This window comes from Dicentrarchus labrax, unplaced genomic scaffold (genome assembly GCF_905237075.1).
Source record: "Dicentrarchus labrax unplaced genomic scaffold, dlabrax2021, whole genome shotgun sequence".
Classification (NCBI taxonomy): Eukaryota; Metazoa; Chordata; class Actinopteri; family Moronidae; genus Dicentrarchus; species Dicentrarchus labrax.
This window is the reverse complement of record NW_026136718.1, coordinates 2,370,713-2,392,844: the sequence shown is the minus strand read 5'-3', so window position 1 is coordinate 2,392,844 and position 22,132 is coordinate 2,370,713. Positions and strand designations below refer to the sequence as shown.

Here is a 22,132-nt window from a genome sequence, read left to right as displayed (position 1 = left end):
GCTTGCGCACACAGGCTCGGTTTAGGGTAAATGAAGAAGCTAACCGAGGGGTGACTGCGGCGTGTAAATAAAGCACAAGCAGGACGAGTGAGTGAAATAATTCCCTCTTTATACCAAACACGAGTCGTAATAAAAGCGCAGACTGGTCTCATCCACTAGAGGTGTATTTGCGTTTACTTTTGAGGCGTCACAGCTGAAGTCGCGTTGTGGCCCACCCCTGTGAGCCGCGGCGGAATGGTTGCGCCCAACGGCCGCCAGCCTCCTCCAGCCTCCTCTCGTCAGTGCTCGTCTTAAAATGAAGCTAGCGAGCCGGCGGCACCCGCGGAGGAGACGGAGACAGCGGACTGAACTGTAGAGCTGGCTTCTACTTCTCCCACCCGTTTAAAAGGACGCTTTTACATAATTATATATATATATATTATATATATATATATATATAGGGCATTCATGAAGAGCCCCAAGTTATTAAAACTAGTATTATGTCGGAGGGAGCAGCCGCAGCTCGGTGCTTGCCGTACACAGTTCGTCTATTTATTCCAGTCTGAAGCAGGAATTCAGATACAACACTTCCAAGTAGATAGATAGATTTATCTAATCTTTTTTTTTTTATTATTATTATTATTCTCGTCGTTTTCGCATTTTATAAGCTTTTTGTTGTTATTATTATTATTTTTTTCCTTTTTGTGGAGAAAAAGATTAAAAAAGAGAAATGTATAATACAGTCTGGACGACGGAGAAAGCCGGGGAGGAAGGAGACTGGCGGGACGTGATGATGCCGTACTCCACAGAGCTGATATTTTACCTGGAGATGGACCAACCACCAGGTAAGACAGGAGGAAGAGGAGGAGGAGGAGGAGGAGGAGGCCTGTGACAGCAGGAGCATGGAAGTTTTCTCTGTAGAGAGGAGAGAGGGAGGAGAGGAGAGGGGAGAGGAGGTGTTGTGTTTGGTGTCTTGTTCAAATTGGTGGAAAGTTTTTTTTTTCCTGCGCACTCGGGCTTTAACCATATTTCTGGGTCGTCTTCCTCCAGGGATTTCACCTTTTTTTATATTTTTTATTTTCCAGCACAAATGTCAACGCTTTTAAACACATTAAACTCTTCTGAGTGTCTCTCTTGCTCCCCTTTGTAGTAGAGATGGTACAGTTATATACGCTCGTTTCTGCAGCAGAAGTATATACCTTTATTATATATCTATTATTATAATCTCATGCAGTCTGCACACAGAGGCAGCCGAAACCTTCCTCTGACCATCTGCGTGTAATGTGATGTGATAAATGAATGGAAAAAGATGGCAGACAGCGCAGCCGAATTCATTTGGCACTAAAATGCAAGAGATGCAAACGGAGTTCGGCGAAACCTGCAGCGAATTCCTGCAAAACGTGCGCATTTTATCTTATTTTTAGTCTGCTATCGCTCCAAGACGACTCCGGATCATCCCGAAATCTACCCGGTGCCGACACTGGAGAAACGGGAGAGGGGGGATGGGACAGAGAGAGGAGAGAGAGAGAGAGAGAGAGAGAGAGAGAGAGAGAGACCGGAATAATGACTAAAAGCTCCGGAGCATTTCATAATCATAACACCCTTCACTGACACGCATCTATAAGTCTTTGTGCCCCTTTCTGGCCAACTGTCACCCAGAATTGAATACGTTTCATTCATTCATTCATTCATTCATTCATTCATTCAATTGTGCCAGTGTCATTTGACTCCCACCCCCCCTCCCCTCTCTCTCCCCCCTCTCTCCCCTCGGTACTCTGAATGGATCATGGCGCAGATGTGGGACGATGTGTTTGTTTCCAGGAGGCGCTGTTGAATGCAGTTTGCCCCATAGCTCTGTCCCACCACCACCTCCACACACCCCCCCCAGCCTCTCCCCCCCCCCCATGTACTGTATATTCTGCAGCCACAGTAAAGTGCAGCATTGTGTCTTATGTGTGGCAGGGTGCAGAGATAATGCAACGTATTTCAACCTTTAGCTCGCTCACTGGATGCATTTTATTCACTGTAGGAGGGAAACACAACCTGAGCTGTGTATTGGAAGTGAAGTGGACTGGTGCAATATATCTCTGCTCATTTAAAGTTAACGCCTCCTTTATTTCCTTTCCTCCTCCCGGTTGAATGATGGAGAGGAATTGATTCTCTCTCTCGCTCTCTGTCTGGCATATTTCTCTCCCTTTCTCTCTCTGTTTGTTTAAAAAAAACAAAAAACAGCGTTGTGTCGGAGCTCCAGTGGAGTGAATGGACGGTGTAAATGCAACGCACACTGGCTGCTTCTGCAGGTGATTCACACACTCAGCTGCCACTGGACCTTGGGTTTGATAGCATCCAGAGCCACTCGTCCATTCACGTGTAAATGGTGTCACTGACACGGTTTTATTTTGTAGGAGAAACTCAGCTTTTGTGCTCATTACGTGTTGTGAATCACACAAAGAAAGGTGCATTTTAAAGCTTCCTGATGCACTTTTCTCTCCTGCAGCTCGTAGCGGCGGCGTGTTGTCACAGTGTCACAGGTCTGTCTGTCTGTCTGTCTCTCTGTGTGTGTGTGTGTGTGTGCATCTCACCTCCCTTGTCCCAATGAGCTCATCTTGTCATCAATCACATCAGTTTAAACCTCTCTGCATCAACTCTCAGCTTGTCTTTGTCTCATCGTACGCAGAGAGAGAGAGAGAGAGAGACGGGGAGACAATGACAGAGGAGGAAGAAGTGAGAGAATCGACAGAGAAAGGAAGCCTGCAGATGTTCATTAGAATATTTATTACACTGGAATTGAAAGCCTCAGTGACAGTTATAGTGTGTGTGTGTGTGTGTGTGTGTGTGTGTTGTTGTGTGCGGGGGGATTAGCACAGGTGGAGTGCCACTGCCCCCTTCCCCCGGGGGAGGGCAAAAGCCTGCGCTCCCTGTGTGTGGATGTGGGGGTGTGATTGAGTCTCGTCTTTCTGTGGAAAATCACCGGACGCCGTTGTTAAAGGACCATACCTGAGTTTTGTTTTTGGATGTTTCAGCTCATTTCCAGCAAACCCAGTCCTTCCAGCAACGCACCCAACATGAAAATCAACTCACACAGGCTTGAAACTTGCCCCGACGTGGGGGCAAACGCCTGGTCTGTTTTGATTTTGTGATATTTTGATGACACGGTGCAGGTTTTACACATCTGTCTGCACTGCACACTGCATTATTACGCAACAGCAATGAGCTGTGGGGGACAATAAAAGCAGCAGATGTGCCTTTAACTTAGATAAATAATCAGCTAACAGCTCGTTAGGGTCAATCAGTCCGATCATCAGTTTTACTAAATCCTGCTGTCCAGATTAATGGTTTGAAACGAGATGTAAAGGTTTTTTGTCAGAATTTAACGTCAATTGCGATATCTGTAAATGCGATTTCCCACCTTGCTGTACATATCGGATAAATGTTATTGTTAATTATGATCTATGAGGGGCAGCTCTACAGTGGTCCAAACTGAGGACCAGATCATAATAACTGCTTCTGCATGACTGCACTCACCTGCAGACGGATGAATTATACTGGAGAAACCACAATAACTGGGGAAAACATTTCTTGGATTAAACTAACTTGGACATTTCAGCTTTAAAAGCATTAAATAAACAGGAAAACAGTTGGAAAAATGGTAAATATACCTGATTTTTCTTTAATAAATGGGCTAAACGATGCAGAAACCAGCAGTACAGAGCTGCTGCTGTTCTAACTATATAGCCTTTATTATCAGCTGAGTGGGTCTGTGGTATTGTTCGAGGCTCATCATCTGCAGGACCACGAGAGACGCTCGCTGTCCGTATGTGTGATTAAAAGAGCCTTTTGTCAGGATCACAGTCGAAACCTCGTACAGGTTGGAGACAACAGTTTTTACTCCAGAACCTGCATCAAGGTCTATTCTTCATCTTCATCTTCGTCTTCTTACAGCCGGAGCTTTCAACTACCCAGTCTTCTCAGCTGTCACAGAGATGCTAAAGCTAAAACCAGGTTATTGCCTCTAAAGTTGCTGCTTTATTGTCTTAAGGTCAGATGGTGATGAACACAGAAGAACTAATTACACATATTTGCATGTGAGTGAAATTATGGATTTCTCAGGGGAAAATGTTGTTATAAGTTTATTTTTAGTGGAAGAAAATGAACTAATTGGGCTCAGTGGGTTATATGTATGAGTGGACTGGATGTGTGTTTTTCATTTTGTGGCAAAAATAGCACAATTTCTTTTAGTTGCAGCTCAAATGTGAGGACTTGCTGCTTTTCATTTGTTGTATTTTATTGTGAATTTAAGTTTTGGACTGTTTGTTGGACAGAATAAGACATTCTGACAGTTTATAAACTGAAACAATACAGTACAATGATTCACAGACTCTTTGTTAGATTACAGTTGATATGTTTAGTTGTAGGTTTAGTGTTGAAAGTGGAGACAGAAGTGGCTGAGATAAACTGTAAAGACTCTCTCACGTTCAGTTGGACCTGTTGATTCAGCGCTGCCTCGCTGCTGTCTGAGCGTGTGCTGTCCCAGAAGGAATGGTTATACCACAGGGGTAACTCCTCCTCCCTCCTCTTCTGCCTTTTCTTTCTTTTCCTTTCTTCCTCTCGTGCAGCCCGTCCCCCTTCCCCTCCCTCGCTGCCTCCTGATTGGCCGAGGGGGCGGGCCTCCGTGCGGGGATTAGTTAGCCGCGTCGCCCCGTCTTTTAGGATCAGCCTTGCTCGCTCTTTTCTTCAGTCTGACGGAGCTTAGAGCAGGAGGAGGAGGTGGCGGCGGAGGAGGAGGTAGAGGAGGAGCGTGAGAGAGCAAGAGAGAGCGAGAGAGAGAGAGAGAGAGAGGGAGAGTGAATGAGAGAAGGAGGGAGGAGGGAAACAGCTGAGAGACGAGTGGCAGCATGCAGCTAACGGAGAATGCGATGGTTGAGGACGGTAAGAGACGCAACCGGACAGATTTTCTTTCTTTGTAGTTTATTCTTCATCTTTTGTTTCTTCACTCACTCTTCCTCCTCCTGTCTGTCCTTTTTATCTGCATCTTTTTACTTGTTTCTCTCTTCTTTCTTCTCCTTTTTTCATGTTTTTGCAGCTTTTTTTGCTTTTATTCTTCTTGCAGCACACGACCTAAAGTGTTCTTGTGCTTCGTGTTGTGTTGTGTGTCTGTGTGTGTGTGTGTGTGTGTGTGTGTGTGTGTGTGTGTGTGTGTGTGTGTGTGTGCAACTTCTGAGGATTTTAGTGCTGCAACAATCAGTAAAAATGCCAAACACTCTGTTTCCAGCTCCTCAAAAGTGAGGATTTGCTGCCTTTCTCTGTCTCTATATGTTCTAACTGTAATATTCTTTAGATCTTAGACTGTTTTCAGACAAGATATTGATGATCAAGCCTGTAAAATGTCATTTTCACTCTTTTTGTGACATTTGACGTGTTAAAGGAGTAAAACCTCCTTTGTTCTTTGTGCAATATCCCTGCTTAATTTGCACATATAATTTAAAGTTATTGGCATCTTATCTGCACATAGCATCCTGTTTTAGCTTCTTGCACATTAATTTATTTGCATTGTTGTTGTGATATGTTTATTTTTCCCATCTGGGATCATAAAACAACAGAAACTGAACAGAATTTTATAGACAAAACTTTTCAAATGTCTGGATGCAGGATAGAAACTAAAGAGGCTGTGTGTGTGTGTGTGTGTGTGTGTGTGTGTGTGTGTGTGTGTGTGTGTGTGTGCGTGTGTGCGTGTGTGTGTGTGTGTGTGTGTGTGTGAGATTCAGCGTCACGACTTTGAAAACAAACACACCCACGTACTGTAGATGCTCTCACACACACACACACACACACACACCTGCAGCTCCGTACTGCATCCAGATGTAAAGTTGTGGAAATAAAGCAGATGTTTTGGGAGCAGTTGGCACACAGCTTTCTGCTTATTTCTGCAGCGTGTACAGTTAAAGATCTTTGTTAAGGTTTGGAAGTCAGAGCGTGCCACCGATCAGCTGTGTGCACGCAGCGCTTTGTGTGCTTTATGTGTGTGTGTGTGTGTGTGTGTGTGTGTGTGTGGCTGAGCGCTGCTCCTTTGTCTGGCAAGGGGGAGGGGGGTGAGGAAGGAGGGGAGGGAGGCTGTGCCGACGGTCCCCTTTGTTCGCCGTCTCTCTTCGCTCCCTGTTGGTGGCAGATTGTTCAGTTTTAAAACAACACGGTTGAGTAATGTGATTAGTTTTTGTGTTTTCTGACACGCTGACACTCCGTCCTCTCCGGCAGGACGGTTGTCATGGCGACTTTCACCTGTTTTTAACGTTTTAAAGGAGCAGACCTATCACAAGTATTAATCAGTGTGTCAGAGGCTCCGTACACACTGCAGAAGTGTCACCGACTCTCTTTGATTTAATGCCTCAAGTTTCCGATGGACCTTTGCAACAAAGGACTGGTGTTTGTGTCCATTGTCCTGTTGTTGTTCGTCACAGTGACGCTCCAACGAGAAGTAATGACAATTGTTATGTTGGCTTGATCAATTTTAGTCATTTATCAGCTGATATTTGCACATTTTCACTTGTTTCAGGTCCTTCATTGTGTGAATTTTAAACTGACACATCTGGATTTCTAAATGTTGCTTGAACAATTTCAGCCAGTTTCAGACGTTGAGACATTTTATGGACTAATCAATTCAACCAGAAGATTTTATAAACTGCTAATGAACATTAAGATTAGTTTCAGCCACCTATTATTATATTATATGCTGCTGTTCTTTGTGTGGTCCAAACACACACACACACACACACACACACACGTTCAGTACAGTGTGTTTCAGTTATGTTAGAGCTTTGTAACTTTTATTATTTCATCCAGTTATCTTGAATTTGTTTTAATCTTGCAAAGGTTTTTCATGTAAATAAGAAGTGGATTTCCACTCTGTCAGTGTGTGTGTGTGTGTGTGTGTGTGTGTGTGTGTGTGTGTGTGTGTGTGTGTGTGTGTGTGTGTGTGTGTGTGTGTGTCCATAAAGTGCTGACAGAGCAGCTGCAGAATGACAGGTTTGGACGCAGTAACTGACGGACTAACTGACTGCCACGGTGACGGGAGGGAGGGAGGGAGGGAGGGCGAAAAAAGTGAGGAGAACAAAGAGGACAAGAGAGAAAGAGTAGCTGCCACTGTGTCACTACATTCCTCCGCTCTTTGTGTGCTTTTTATTAGCAGCCTCTGAACGAGGTCCTCTCATTAGTCATCTTTAGTAAGTTCAGATTGTGTATTTGCTGCTAATAACACACAGCGTCCGGCAGTGTTTAAATAAGTGTTGCATATTAAGATTTCAGGTGTAGATAGTCGTCAGGTAAGAAAGAGGATTTGACATTTGAATATTAAACGGCTCCAAACATTTGCTTAAGAAGTTGTTAAGTTGTTTTTTCTCACAGAATAACAAACTGCATTGTTAATCAGCTTGTTTTGGGGCCCCCTGGTGGCTGTGGGGCCCTATGCAGCCTTTTACTGAGCCGATGCTTCAGTTCAACCATGCAAACAAGTTATTTTACTTTTGATTTGAATTCAAACAAACAGAACATGATTCATCTGCACATTATTGTCCAAACTGGAGCCGTTAGTGGAGCAAATATTGGACTACAAACACGACACAAGCTGCTGTTTGCTAACTGAAGGCTACTTTAAATACAGGTTATATAAGCGTTTATGGCTTCATGTAAAGTTTTTACAGGTGTCAGATTGTGCTTTTGCTCGTTCTGCTGCCCCCGAGTGGCCAAAAAAGTAGTTACAACAACTTAGAGGCACTTTTTTTATGCCGTGAATGTAATAACAATAATCAATAAACTCCGTCTGTCTGTCTGTAACAGCAGTCTCCTGTGTGTCGCTGTCGGGACGGTGAGTAATTGACCGCGCTACTGCACACACGCAGAAAATCGTATCGGGTATCATTGCTTCTCTCCCAGTGCATTGTGGGAATTCCCCTCCGTCTGTTTCGTGTGTGTGTGTGTGTGTGTGTGTGTGTGTGTGTGTGTGTCTCTTCTGGTAATTTGCGAGGCCAGAATGTTTTCCGGGATGCTCCAGCCTCTCTCCGCTGAAGGGGAACGCTCCTCCGGTGGCATTTCAGAGTACACTCATCAGTGTACTTCCCCCTTTTAAAGGACTGTGTGTGTGTGTGTGTGTGTGTGTGTGTGTGTGTGTGTGTGTGTGTGTGTAAACTGATTTGCGATGTTGGAGCTCTCCAGTAATTACACTGCTGTTCCTTAAACTGTATCCAGATGTGCCTGGAGACTTGTAAACTCTGGTGTGTGTGTGTGTGTGTGTGTGTGTGTGTGTGTGTGTGTGTGTGTGTGTGTGTGTCTGTGTGTGTGTGTTGTGGGTCATATTCAGGCTAGCTGTGTTTGGCACACAGCATGGCAAACACAGGAGCTTCTGTTTGTTAGCCTGTTAGCTTCATATCAGAGCAGTGCTGTTTTTACTGACTGATTGTTTGAGAGTCTTTGTTATTATCGCCCGTAGTTTGCAACATAACGTTTTTCTACAAACACCAGTTGTATTGTTTAACAATCAAGACAATGTTTTTAAATGTTAAATGACGTCTAAACACAACCAGCTGTGCAAGAGCTCTGCATAAACCAAATAATGGACCTGTAGTGGGCGTCTGGACCCCCACTAGGGGTCGCCACAGCTTCACAGGGAATCGCGATGCCTTCTTGATTGTTCCAAAAAGTTTACACAGCACTTGGTTCACTTCTGTTTGTTTTTTTGTTAAAAAAATACACAATACAGACAAAGAATTGTATAAAAAGTTCCCTAAACAGGAAATAATCTGCTCAAATTAATCCAAACTTTACACAAACTTCCTGCAGTTACTGAGTTCACTGTTTGGGTTCTTTGTACAGTTTTTAAATCTTAAGGAATACGGTTGTGAACCAGTGGCTGAAATGTCCCAGAAATTAATAAACAGTTTGTGTGGAGAGACAAAATAACAGAAGATGGAGATTTTCCTTATATACAATTATACAGTTATACAATCCTCCATCAATCTGAATATTCCCTCACAGACTTTATATCTGTGAGCTTGTCTCCTTGTCCTTATGAATTCCTGCTTCATTCACGGTGTCTGTTCAGAATGAAGTCTTAAACACGATCCAGACTTGCAAAAGCAGAAGCTAAAAGTCAAGTTTTCTGACACATTTCAAACACTATCTGCTGCGATAACAGCTAAATATCATTAACGAGCAAGTTTCCCTTACAGCAGCTCAGTGGGAGGATGAGTTCAAAGACGCTGTGAAAACAAGAGCGCTGGCAGGTCTAACAAACTTCCACATCCCTCCTCAGGAAACGGCTCACAGGCAGCCCATAACTTTCACTCTGTGTGTGTGTGTGGTGTGCGTGTGTGCGCGACACACAGAATAATAATTACTGTGGTGATGTATGGGCTGTGTTTGTCTTGCCACTGTTTGCCTGTGTGATTAATAACCGACTGCACCGCCGCTGCATCTGTGTGCAGAAATAAACAGTCCTGTGTTATTCATTTGCATATGAGGTATGTGTGGGTATGAATGGAGGAAATTCTTCTGGCGTAGAGCTGTAGGGAACACAGAAAAAACAGAGGTCAAGTTACAGTTAGTGTGCTGATCAACCGACTCATAGCCACATTTTCTCTCTCTCTCTCTCTTCCAGCTCTTCCTCCGAAGCCAGCGAAGCCCCAGCAGCCCTCCTCGGTCGGGGTGGGCGGGGGCAGCAGCAACGGCACCAAGGATGGAGGAGCAGGAGGCTCACTGCAAGAGGCTGAGTGGTACTGGGGAGACATATCCAGGTAACACACACACTCTTGAGATGGATAATCTTATCACAGAACACTAATGATCGGTATTATACATTACAGAATGTATAAATATCCGCATTTTGTCGACAAAACAAGACATTTCAGGACGTCACCTTGACCTATGAAAGAGATGGGTACAAATCAGATTGAAATACGGTCACTAAAGTTCCAAAACTGTCTTTTGGGGGATTAATTTGGGAGGGTGAAATGCATCAAATGCCCACGGCTGTATTTGAAACATGGGGACATTGTGTTTATCTTCCTGTTTGTATGGTTTATACGTCCTAATGAGGACACTTGGTAACCTGGTGAGGGACTGAAAAGTAAATAATTAAAGGCTATAGACAGGAAATTCACTAAATGTCGCACTAGAGCCCAAGCAGTCCAAACTCCATTTATAAAACCAGTAATTTTAACTTGCAGACTTCAAAGTGAACAGAAACGGAATCAAACTCACCAAAACTGTCTTTGTTTTCAGTGAAACCTTGAAGAAAAACTCACTGATTTGTGTTTTAGAGCTTTAAAATCATTAAAATCAGTTCCCTTGGAGTGGAGTCGTTTGGGAACAGAACTGATGAGTCTTCACTGTTTAGGTCTTACTCACTGCTTTACCTTCCTAAGTGCAGGTTAGCTCTCAGCCACACTCAGATGATAACCACACCTACAGCGCAGCCAGCCAGTCTGCCACCTTTTAACACACACACACACACACACACACACACACACACACACACACACTCTGCTGGCTGGGACCAGTCTGACCAGTCGCTGCATCATTTAATTGACAGGACTGTTTACTCTGAGGTGTGTGGCTGCGGGGAAAGTCCTCATCGCCCGCCACTGATAATTGGAGTTTTCTTTTTTTTTTTCAAAATGAACACCATCTGTGCACGGATCCATCCAACCAACCAACCAACTCTCATTCTCTGTTGTGTGTGTTCAGGGAGGAGGTGAACGATAAGCTCAGAGACATGCCTGATGGGACCTTCCTGGTTCGGGACGCTTCCACCAAGATGCAGGGCGACTACACGCTCACACTGAGGTAAAGTCCTGCTGGAGTTTGTGTCAGTGTGTTTTAAAACCACAGGGGGATTTATGGAGGCTGGAAGGAGCCGTAGATTACTTTTCCTGCTCCACTTTTTATGCAACCATCCCTCTAGTTAGCTACAGATTGAGGGAAATCATGTGTTGAGAAGCATTTTGCCTACGCAGCATCCTGGTAAATTGGAGCAAATCGCCCACTGCCCTGGAAATAAAGTGCTGGAAGGGGAACTGAGCCCTGAACGAGAAGCTGTTAAAGTGTGAATATTAAAGGAGAACCGGCTCTGTTTTAGATGCATAGAATATATAAATGTACTCATCTTCTCTCCTGTATCCTCTTCTCTTTCTCTTCGTGTTCAGGAAAGGGGGCAACAACAAGCTGATAAAGATCTACCATCGGGATGGGAAGTACGGATTCTCCGACCCCCTGACGTTCAGCTCGGTGGTGGAGCTCATCAGCCACTACCGACACGAGTCTCTGGCTCAGTACAACACCAAGCTGGACGTCAAACTCATGTACCCCATCTCCCGCTTCCAGCAGGTCGGCACACACGACGACATACACTCTTACTGACACATTTATACACGTTTATCTGCCTGTTTAAGACCGTATGACCGTTCACCTGCTGTGAAATCACAATCTGACCATAACAAACGGGAAAAACACGACAAAAATAGGTTATAAAAATGCACAATCTTCCTTTAAAAGTATTTATTGATGTTAGAGACCCAACTTCAGTTTGTGCTACATCTGAAACAGCTTTCCAACTAGTTTCTTCCTTACCCCCCTCTCTTCCCCCGTTACCCGTTGCCTGGTGTTTCCACTCCAAACTGCAGCTGCAGCAAGATCTCCGCTCGCTGAAATATTGCACACATCTGCGGTGTCAAAGGCCCCGCTGTCGCATTTATTCCCTTCCTCCCTCACTTCCCTTGTTCGCCAGGCGAGCCATTACTCGGGAGTGATGCAATATCTCCGAGCGTGCACGCCTTCGGCGTACACCCGGGGCAATGTGGGTGGTTTATTAACGAGCCTGCTCAGGAGTCGCCCTCTGTAAGCAGAATCGGGGGTGAAGGGAGCAAACACGCACGTGTACTTTTTCCTCATCCTGTCTTCAGTTTCTGTGCACCACTCGCTCTCTAATGTCTTTCATTTCTCCTCCTCGATCCCTCAGGACCAGCTGGTAAAGGAGGATAATATTGATGCTGTGGGGAAGAAGCTGCAGGAATACCACAATCAGTACCAGGAGAAGAGCAAAGAGTACGACAGACTGTACGAAGAATACACCAAGACGTCGCAGGTACGCACAAACTTCCATTCTGTGACTGAGTTTCTGTGGTTTCCCGTCCTGTGTGCTCACGTGCCTCGCCCCCCTCTCGTCCCTCAGGAGATCCAGATGAAGCGGACGGCCATCGAAGCCTTCAACGAGACCATCAAGATCTTCGAGGAGCAGTGCCACACGCAGGAGCGCTACAGCAAGGACTACATCGAGCGCTTCCGCCGCGAGGGCAACGACAAGGAGATCGAGCGGATCATGATGAACTACGAGAAGCTCAAGTCTCGGCTCGGGGAGATCCACGACAGCAAGGTGCGGCTGGAGCAGGACCTGAAGACGCAAGCCATGGACAACCGCGAGACCGACAAGAAGATGAACAGCTTGAAGCCCGACCTCATACAGCTCCGCAAGATCAGGGACCAGTATCTAGTGTAAGTACAGGGGACAGACTGTGAGCACAGCGAGGTCTTGTTAGGACACAGAGGCGGAGTCAAGGACTTCTGAGGACAGGTGTGAAATATATTAATGAACCCTGGGAGAAAAGAACTCCAGCTGCTCACGTGCTGTTAGACAAGCTCGCAGTCCTGTTTGTCAGGTCAGGAGGGTGGAGGATGATAGATTGTATTTACTCTGTGTTATTGAAACAGGAACAGCTACGAGCTGCCTGTTGGATTCACAGGCTGCGTGTGAGGGATGATCATTTTAAGGAAGTTCCACATTCGAATACTCGCCAAAAGAAAACTTATAAGAATAAGGTCCAAGATGAACACCCAAGCTTAAATGCTTCCTCCGGCTGTACAGACATGAAGGACACATTTTAGTCCCAAGGCCCCAAAACCCAGACGGTCTGTGACTTGATTAGAAAACTTGTGTTTCCTCTTACCGAAGGTTCAGCCGGAGATTTCCAGCGAGGCCTCGTTCTGTAAAGACGTTTGTCGGAGGCTCGCTAATTTGATTTCTGTTCAGTCTCATGCTCGTTCGCTGCGCCATAAACAATGTTAGAAATGAAAGGAGCCTTTTACACCGATTCCTAGTGGTAGTAATGGTTCTCTCTCTTTCTCTCTCTCTCTCTCTCTCTAGCTGGCTCAATCACAAAGGAGTTCGTCAGAAACGAATTAACGACTGGCTGGGAATCAAGAACGAGAACACTGACGAGTGAGTTTTTTTCCTTCCTTTCTCCTGCCAAGCCTGTGGTTGAAGATTAAAACGTGGAGGGTTAACGCTGTAGCTGTACATGTGTCTGCACAGAGCTGTTAATGTAATGAGAATATTATGTTTCTACATCTCACCGTGTGTCTCTCTCTGTCTCTCTCTCTCTCTCTCTCGCTGTGTGGCTGCAGAGGCTACTTTGTGAGCGAGGAGGACGAGAACTTGCCTCACTACGACGAGAAGAGCTGGTTCGTCGGGGACCTGAACAGGACGCAGGCCGAGGAGCTGCTCCTCGGGAAGCCGGACGGAGCGTTCCTCATTCGAGAAAGCAGCAAAAAGGGCTGCTACGCCTGCTCTGTCGTGTGAGTACCAAGTTTTTTTATTATACATATTAATTTTAAGGAAATTTAGCGGGGATAGCAACATTTAATCAACTAACCATCCCTAATTAACAAAGTTTAAAAAGTAGAATTTCCACATCCTTTAAAATGCATCTAGGTACGAGGTTACCTCATTTAAAAATATGAAATATGCAAATGTTCATTTCTAAAGTTTCCTGCTAGACACAAGATGTCTCCTCCTTCCTCGTAAAGTTTCAGTGTCTGAGCGCTGGTGGATCACACTGTATGAGTCACAAATCATGCTCGTAGGCCCCGCCCCTTAAAATCAGACGTTCAATGAGCTCAGAGAAACTTTCCACTTTCAGCAGATGAATGTAAAAACATCCTCCTAGAGTCAAACTGCACACACAACATTCAAACACTTTCCAAAGACACAAACATGATCATTAAAGCCAGTTTTATTGACTGTGTCCTCTCTGTGTGTCCTCAGCGTCGAAGGCGAGGTGAAGCACTGCGTCATCTACAGCACGCCGCGCGGCTTCGGCTTCGCAGAGCCCTACAACCTGTACAGCAGCCTGAAGGACCTGGTGCTCCACTACCACCAGACCTCCCTGGTGCAGCACAACGACTCGCTCAACGTGCGCCTCGCATACCCCGTCTACGCACAGATGCCCTCCGGACGCAGATGAACCCCCTACACCCACCCCCCCCACACACATAGACAACAAACCAACCCCACCTCTCTGAGGGGAAGGCAGAGTGAAGGATGGGAGGATGAGGGGAGGGGATTGGTTGAAATACAAAGCAACCCCCAACACCAGACCCGATACAGATAGAAACACTTGCTGCAACACACACGTCAGCCACCTTGGAGTTATATATTTTTACAAGAACAATTTCGGAGGGCATTCTTTCTAAAGACTGCTTGATTTGCACAAGGAAGTTTTAAATGTTTGTGAATGTGAAAAAAAAAAACATGACTGAAGGAAAGGAAGGAAGGAAACGGAGTAGGAGACTTCAGAGTTTCAGGTTGACCCCGCTGCTACCTAAACTCCAGCTCAGACTTTTTACCAGAAACTCAAAAAAAAAAAACCCAACACGAATGACGACGAAGACGACAACTAAACATTCCCATTTTAGATCCTTTCTTTTGTTTCCCGTTATTATATTTTCCACCTCAGATGATTCTATTATTGTTTCTGGAGTCGTTTTCATGTTTCCTTCTGTTTTTACTTTGTTTGTGGTAAATGCAAGAGGAGATGATGTCAAGTGTCTGTTCTCTGTCCCTCTCCGTACGAAAAGCAAAAATAATGTAGCATAACGAGACAACGGACGCTTGTTGTTTTTATGAAGCGTTCCTCCATGTAGACTGCTGCTGAAGGGTTAAAGGGGGTGGGAGAGGGCGGGAGTCGAGGGGAAGGGAGGGGGGCACAAACCAGTTTTGTAGTCTTGAGAGAAGGACTAAAGGCTTGCTTTTATACTAACTGTAGATGGGTTTTTTGTTATTTTTGCTTTGCTGGAACATAGTTGTTTTGCTAAATGGCAATGTCACAGATCAGAACCAGAGACCAAAGTTGGAGAGGGAGGGGAAAGAGTCAGCTAGTGTGTTAGTTGGTTTTTCTTTCTTTCTTTTTGTGAACGGAGTGAAGGAAAAGCAAAAGCGAATGGTGTGTTTGAGACCACACATAAAACCGAGTTTTGGGGCCACGTGCTTGTGCACCAAATAGCCTTTTTTTTTTTCTTTCTTTCTTTGGAAAACCAAATGGTACGTAGACAGAACCACCAGGACCGTCTGTGAATACAGACGGCCGAGTAAGAAGCACTTAAACAAAGTCCCATCTGTGACCTCAGCGGCTCTATGTTGCTCCAGCCAAACTAAAGCAGTCAGTCGAGTCTTGTTAAGCTGCGTTTCCACCCAAAGCACCCAGAACATTTAGCTCCAGGAACTACAAGGTTTCTTCTGCCCAAAGTAGGCAAATTACTTCGCTAACATACAGAAAGTGATTTCTCATGCAGTTTTTGCACAACTCTACACGCTTTCTTCTGTAACTCAATGCTGAAGCAAAATGAACCCAAATGAAAATGGTTTGCAGCTGAAATAAAATGCAGTGAAAACTCAACCAATTGGAAATGTTTGGCACTGCAAGCCCCAACCCCAAAGCCCATTTTAAGGGTTAAATAATGTCGCTGGAACTTAATTTCTTTTTGTGGAAACGCTGCTTTAGTTGCAGCCCGAGCCAAAACATCACCCTGTTTTCTGGCATCTGCAGAGGTCGCTTTCTAATGCCGCAGACTCGGCTGAAATATTGGATTTAAAAACTATAAAATATGGAGCGTTAAGTGACCCAAATCACAGAACAACGTACAGAGCGCTGAGGTCACAAATGTTAAACTTAAACCAGACAAGAAAAGGTTTTTACAGATGGTCAGTTTCACCAAAATCATCCTTTTGAAAGGAAAGCATGAAGGAAAAATACAAACCAGTCTGACCATTGAACCTGAAACCCATTTTATGTGTGGTTTATAAAAAGCGAGCGAGCGATACGTTGAATATATGGCTGTGGGTTGAAAAACTGGGACTGTTCTTGTGTTTTTGTTTTGTTTTCAGAAATAATAAGCTTTTGATTAAAATGTTTTAATGTGTAACACGGAGAGCAGGTAGACGGAGGCCACGTCCCCGAGCTGAAGACACAGGCTTTAGAAGAAAATACTGAAAACTTGAAAGAACGTGCAATCTAGCGTTGTGTAGTTCAGCAGTCACGCAGAGGGAGAGAGAGAGAGAGAGAGAGAGAGAGAGTTTGAGATGCACTAAGGTCCAAGAGATAATCAAAGTGCACAGTGAAGCTTTTGGAGTGAAACTTTTTGATTGTCAGATTCCTTCAGTTTCCTCTTTATTAATTATTTTTGTTTGAATTCAACACTTCTTGCCGGTGCTTGACTTTATAACCAGTGACACCATCACACAATAAAAAATATCTTGACAAACTGAAAGAGAAAAACAAAACCAAGTCGCTTCTATTCTTCCTTACCGATTACCGATTGGCTGAAGATGCCGCTCAACCATTGGCTGCTCGCTCGGGGAGATTCCCGAACTGAGACACGCCCGGATTTTTTTTTTTTTTTTTTTACAGGATAACGTTTGAGAGGGCGTCTACCCAAAAAACCCTAAAACGATGCTGGTTACAAAGTCAGACAAAGCACCTCTCCTCACTCTGTCGTCTGTGGTGTTTTTCGCAATTTGACAAGGCGCCATCAGAGTGTACGGTCCACACACACACACACACGCACACACAGAGGTACGTTTGAAGGTGTATCAGGTTGTAGGAAGAGGGCCATTGTTTGAGGAGTCATTGCGAGTGAATGATACAACATTGGTTGTACCCACCATGTGTTTATCTATGCCCCCGTCTCAATGTCCTCCTCAACACCCCGACAGTGTATCAGCCCCCCCGGCTTTCGAGATTGTCCGCTCACAAGGTTTCGTGGAGTTGAAAGCCATTGAAAGTACCCGGTCTCCTGTATTTTACCAGAGACTGAATCAGTTCGTCCCAGAGCGAAATCCAGTTTGGCCTGTTTAACGTCAGAAAGATGTGAAACTATTTCAGTAAATTTCTGACAATTCTACAAACAAAAATGCAAAAATCTTATTTATCTAATTTTTATGCATTTAAAGAAGCAAAATTGGCAACAGGAGCATCTCTGAAATAAAATCTGTTGGAGCATCATTAAAAACGAGGTTTAAATATCGTTAATGGTAATAAAGTTCCAGGGATATCTGCATAAAAGAAGTACTTACTGTGACTTCCTTCAAGGTTTTTATTGTACGATGGCATCCAGACGGAGTCCCTCAAAACAAAAAGTTAAATGCAAATTAGTGCATTAAAGAGTAAATTGTTAATGCAGCCTGCAGCCAGTTGTGTATCTGAGAGAGCTGCAACCCAAAGGTCACTAATTGCTTTTGAGGACAGGCCAAATTGGATTTAGCTTGAAGCCGACTGCCAGCCCCCCAGTTGTCCCTCTTTTAAATCCCAGTTCAGCTAAAAACAGTAAAGAAAGAAACGGGATAGACTGTGTCCGCACAGCTGGTCGGAACAGTGGCGAGATGTTTGCTGTGTCTCATTTCAGGGGCTCGCTTTCGAATTCAGACGAGAAATTTGACCTTTTTCTTTTGGTCTTTTGTGGAAGAAAACTCAATTTGCTTCTAAGTTTGAGCTCAGTATGACATGTAGAAATGTCAGAAACACAAAAGCTCATCCAGGATTCAGGAGATCCTTTGTTTGCTTTCCTCTGCAGGATGTTTCTGCAGTTTCTCTTGCCTTTTCGACGGGTCGCACAAACTGCGGCTACAAGTATTAACTTGATCTTTCAGGGTGAATTTAGTAAGATTTTTCACATATATATTCTGCTTCTGAATTGGGACACAGCCCTTTTTTTGTATCTGTCGGCATCCACCTGTGACGACGGTCTTTGACCTCTCTCGGACTAACGGGGGACACCAAGGCGGGGTTTAAAGATATAATCTTGAATGTACAAAAAAAAAAAGGATCGGTCCGGATCCGAAGCTGGGTTATTTTATTTGTTTCTCCTTTCTTTCTTTAAAAAGCACCGCAGTCGCGTTCAGAAACGATCCTAACTCTCCAGGTGCTACCGGAAACGCAGGCCCGTTCAATTCGCCAGACTTTTCAACGTCTCCTTCATGACGGTCATTAAACCCTCAGGTGTTTCAAGTTTACCGTAGAAACTACCACACAACAAAGCCAGCGATTTGAAGAAAAAATAAAGAAATAAATCAGGGTTTTTTCTGCATCGATACTTAAAATCACTCTCAGTCGATTAAGCTAGATACCACCCCCCCCACCCCCCCACCCCCACATGACTTTTCAACTTTTGTAGTGTCCTCACTTCAAGAGTTTTGTCCCTCATGGCTTCGCGTAGCTTAGACGCAGCATCATTCGCCTTCCCCTCCATCGCCACACAGTCCGAAGGATTTTATTTCATTTTATCAGCTGACTTATTGTTTTTTGGGTTTTTTTCGAAATAGGGGGAACTCAAAAAAAACTCTATTACTTGAACTATATTGCATTGCTCACTGTTGAATGTCTTTATATGAAAATTATACATTTATTAAAGAAAAAAACAAACAAAAAACGAAGAGTTCCCTTTTGTTTTACAGCGAGCAGGGCCGGGGGTTTTTAAGAGTTTTATGACAGATGTACAGTATTCGTTACAGGCAAAAACGTAGAGCTACTTTTAGGAGGGAAGGAGGCGCTTTTTTGAAACTTTTTCTCAGAGATATGTTCGGATCTTTTCCTTCACAGAGGGCTTTGTCTGAAAAATTGCACACATTTATCATCTACAAGAGACTCGTGTTAATATTTACCTGTGATGTCTGCGTCATGACTCACACTTACACAGAGATGTATCTATCGTATATATAAAGCTGAAAGATATTACAGTTTGAAGGGTTGTTTTGAGTCAACTGTTTTTGTTCCCCCTCCCACCTCCACCTCCCAAACCACTGCCCCCAAAACATTTAGACCAAAGATTTCAGTTCTTGTTGATCCTTCAGTTGTCGATCATTGGAAAGGTTTCAGTGATGTTTTGATCTCCATTGCCTTCGTGTGAATGAGCGTCCCGTACAGCGAACAGTTGGTCGATCTGTGTTCACGCAGGTACTTATGCGGCACGTCAGGAAGAATCCGTCTTTTAAAGTCCTCGTTCGATGATGATGATGATGTCCCCCCCTCCTTCCCCCCCCGTGGTAAAATCAATCAGATTTAACTCGATCTGCACTCTTCAGTTTATGTGCTGTTTGATATAAACTGACTTCTGTTGAGGATTTGAAAGAAAACTACCAAAAGTCACAGCTTTTTTCTCACCCGCGCTACTCCATATATATATATATATATATATATATATATATATATATATATATATATAGTTGCACATGATGACCATAGCTGGAGTTTGAAAGTTTGAAGGTTTTCTATTTCTTGGTTGAAAATGTTCTGCAGAAATCTGTGGAACGTGGATTTTCACATTTTAAATATAATATCTCCTTTTTCAGGACTTCTGGGCTTCATTTAATGTCCCAAAAACACAAAATCTACAAGTTATTACCTTGTAATTGTGCAAGATTTGTAGTTTAATGTAACTTGATTTGATTTAGCATTTTAAAATCTCATCCTGTCCGAATTCTGCAGCAGGTACGGAAGGCCAACTGGGCCTTTTTTTAACACGTTTCATGATTGTTTTACACTTGACAGATTTCTGCAGGGTGATTTCCCTTCATGTCTCACTCCACCACAACATGCAATATTCCCTTTTCTGTCAGCGAGGGGGTTCGTGATGGAGGGGCACATGTTTTCCCTCAGGTGCGTCGACCCCCATAACACAGTCCAGGTGTTTTCTTGAATGGGCAGGGTTTTTCGCTCGTAGTAGTACCAGGTGGAAAGAAGAAGCAGTAGTTTAAAGGAAGGGTTATTGGGACAAACCAAAATATCTGTTTTGTCAAGTTTACTTTTACAGACTGTTTAGTAGAGTTTTCACTTTGGAAAACTCTAACTCTAAATAACTCCAGGAAACAGGCGAAGGTTCACCTCTTAGAAAACAAAAAAAGGTACATTTTGAGTCTAACAAAAAGGTGCAGTCGCTGTAACAAAAAGGTACAATAAGCCTGCTGTTACCTTATCTTTCTGAGTGTTTATACTCACAACCACCCCAGGACTGTTAAAATAGCAACTGTCTGTTGTTCCTCTACTACTATTACTACTATTATTACTACAAATACTACTACTCACCCTCAAGCAGTTCTGCAAAGTTTTATTTGCAGCCAGGTTTGAATATGTTTGTGATTCTCACCGAGGAGTCGTGTTGTGTTCTTACCACTGCTTATCTGATCACAGTACCCAGCACAGCTTTGAGGAGTAACAGCTTCTTATATATATATATGAAAATAAAGAACTTTTAAAAAAACGAACTTAAAAAAAAAGATTTTAAAAAAAAAGTGTATATGACACCCCGCCCTTCCCGCCCCTCTCCCCGCCTTTTACCCTCTTTTACCCCCTTTTTGACATACGTACAGATCCAGCATGCATATTTGGTACTCTTGACTGTTGTTTTTTGTGTATAAAAGAAAAATGGTAAAAAAGATGTCTTTGGAAAACAACTGTTATTTGTCTGTTTATGGTGTATTCAGATCTGAATTTAATATAGCAAGTTTAACATCACTGCTTACAGCTGAAACAAGTTCCAGTCCTTTTTGTGTCAGTTGTTTAATGCTTTAACAACGAAATGCTGAGAAAGACGACCATTACTGTAGATATTATGGTCTGTAAACTGAAGCTAATGTTGTCTTAGTGCAACGGTGCGATTAAACATTTCAACAAAACTATATTTTTGACTCTTCAGTCTGATCACCACCTCAGAGGTCAGATGGTAAGACAGTTTGCTGTTGGTTAACGGCACAAATTTGGTGACACAATTGACCCATCTGAAGCCCCGCCCCTTTTTGGACTACTCCAAAACAGCTGAGCAAGCCTCAGTGAACTCATTTGTTTCCTGTACTTAGAAATCCTACATGATAGGCTAATCTATGTTGAAAAGGCAACCAAATTTTGAACTATATATAGCTAATGTTAACAAAACACTACCTAGCTAATCTACATCAATCGTTAGCTGCCAAGTTACATCTGATTGCTCAAGTTATGAACACAAGCTAATTAGCTATCTAGGATTAATGTAGATTAGATAGCTAAAGCTGACTGAAATGACGGGACTTTTGAATCTGATCCGACTACCCTCTGATTGATCAACTGTTCTAAGTGTTTGACCGCCGAGTAACAAACGAAGGCTGCTGGACTGTAACTGGTCTCTTTCTCAGTGTTGCCCTCTGCCATACCTGCTACCGGCTTCTCTTGGTATTCTCTCTTTGAAATGGTTTTGGCCCATCACGATTCACTTTACTTTCTTGTATCGGTTGCAATAGTTTGTTGGTTGTAGATTCTCCGTTTGTTTATGAGCTGAACTCATGTACGTTTATCAGTGGAGCTCCACCATATTCAGTTCTCTTGCAGAATAAAAGAAAATATTTTGTTCAAATACAAACATTTGACTGTCTGGATTTTATTTTGAAACCTTTGCCTGCACAGTTCATAGCCTATATATTATTATATTATAGTACTATACATGATAAAGTGCCCTCTAGGGTGCTGATCCTACCCCTGGCTCAACTGTTTCACCATAAAAACATCACAACTGGTGCAGCCGGAGTCCACCATGTTGAACCGCCATGTTTCTACAGTAGCCCACAAAGGACAAGGTGAAGAAACACAAGCTAATTTAATCGCAAACAATAAATATTTATGTTTTTTGCAAAGACGAGTGAGACAGTTACATAATTATACATTTTGATTTAAGTATTCCTTATTCCAACTGTGTCCAAAAACTTAAACTTGCATAATATTACTCTATGATGGGCATCAGAGTAGTAGTATAGTATAGTAGTATCGAGGCTGAGTCCTTACCGCAGTGGCCTGGGTTCGAGTCCAGCCTGTGG

The 22,132-nt window shown here is 43.6% G+C and overlaps 1 protein-coding gene across 4 annotated transcripts in view; it reads left to right on the top strand.

The window, feature by feature from the left end:
- The window catches only part of pik3r3b (phosphoinositide-3-kinase, regulatory subunit 3b (gamma)), a 211,258-nt gene extending 189,577 nt beyond the window's left edge, over nt 1-21,681 (top strand). For 2 of the 4 annotated variants that reach the window (XM_051375751.1, XM_051375752.1), the window contains 8 exons: nt 9,626-9,761; nt 10,714-10,812; nt 11,172-11,352; nt 11,984-12,109; nt 12,197-12,516; nt 13,166-13,240; nt 13,426-13,596; nt 14,066-21,681. In XM_051375751.1, coding sequence (XP_051231711.1) covers nt 9,626-9,761; nt 10,714-10,812; nt 11,172-11,352; nt 11,984-12,109; nt 12,197-12,516; nt 13,166-13,240; nt 13,426-13,596; nt 14,066-14,264 — 1,307 coding nt within the window. In that variant the 3' untranslated portion in view covers nt 14,265-21,681. Of the gene's footprint in view, nt 1-303; nt 825-4,749; nt 4,909-9,625; nt 9,762-10,713; nt 10,813-11,171; nt 11,353-11,983; nt 12,110-12,196; nt 12,517-13,165; nt 13,241-13,425; nt 13,597-14,065 lie in introns of those variants that run through there. The other 2 variants (XM_051375754.1, XM_051375755.1) reach the window with 2 other exon arrangements.
- Nucleotides 21,682-22,132: the final 451 nt, after the last annotated feature.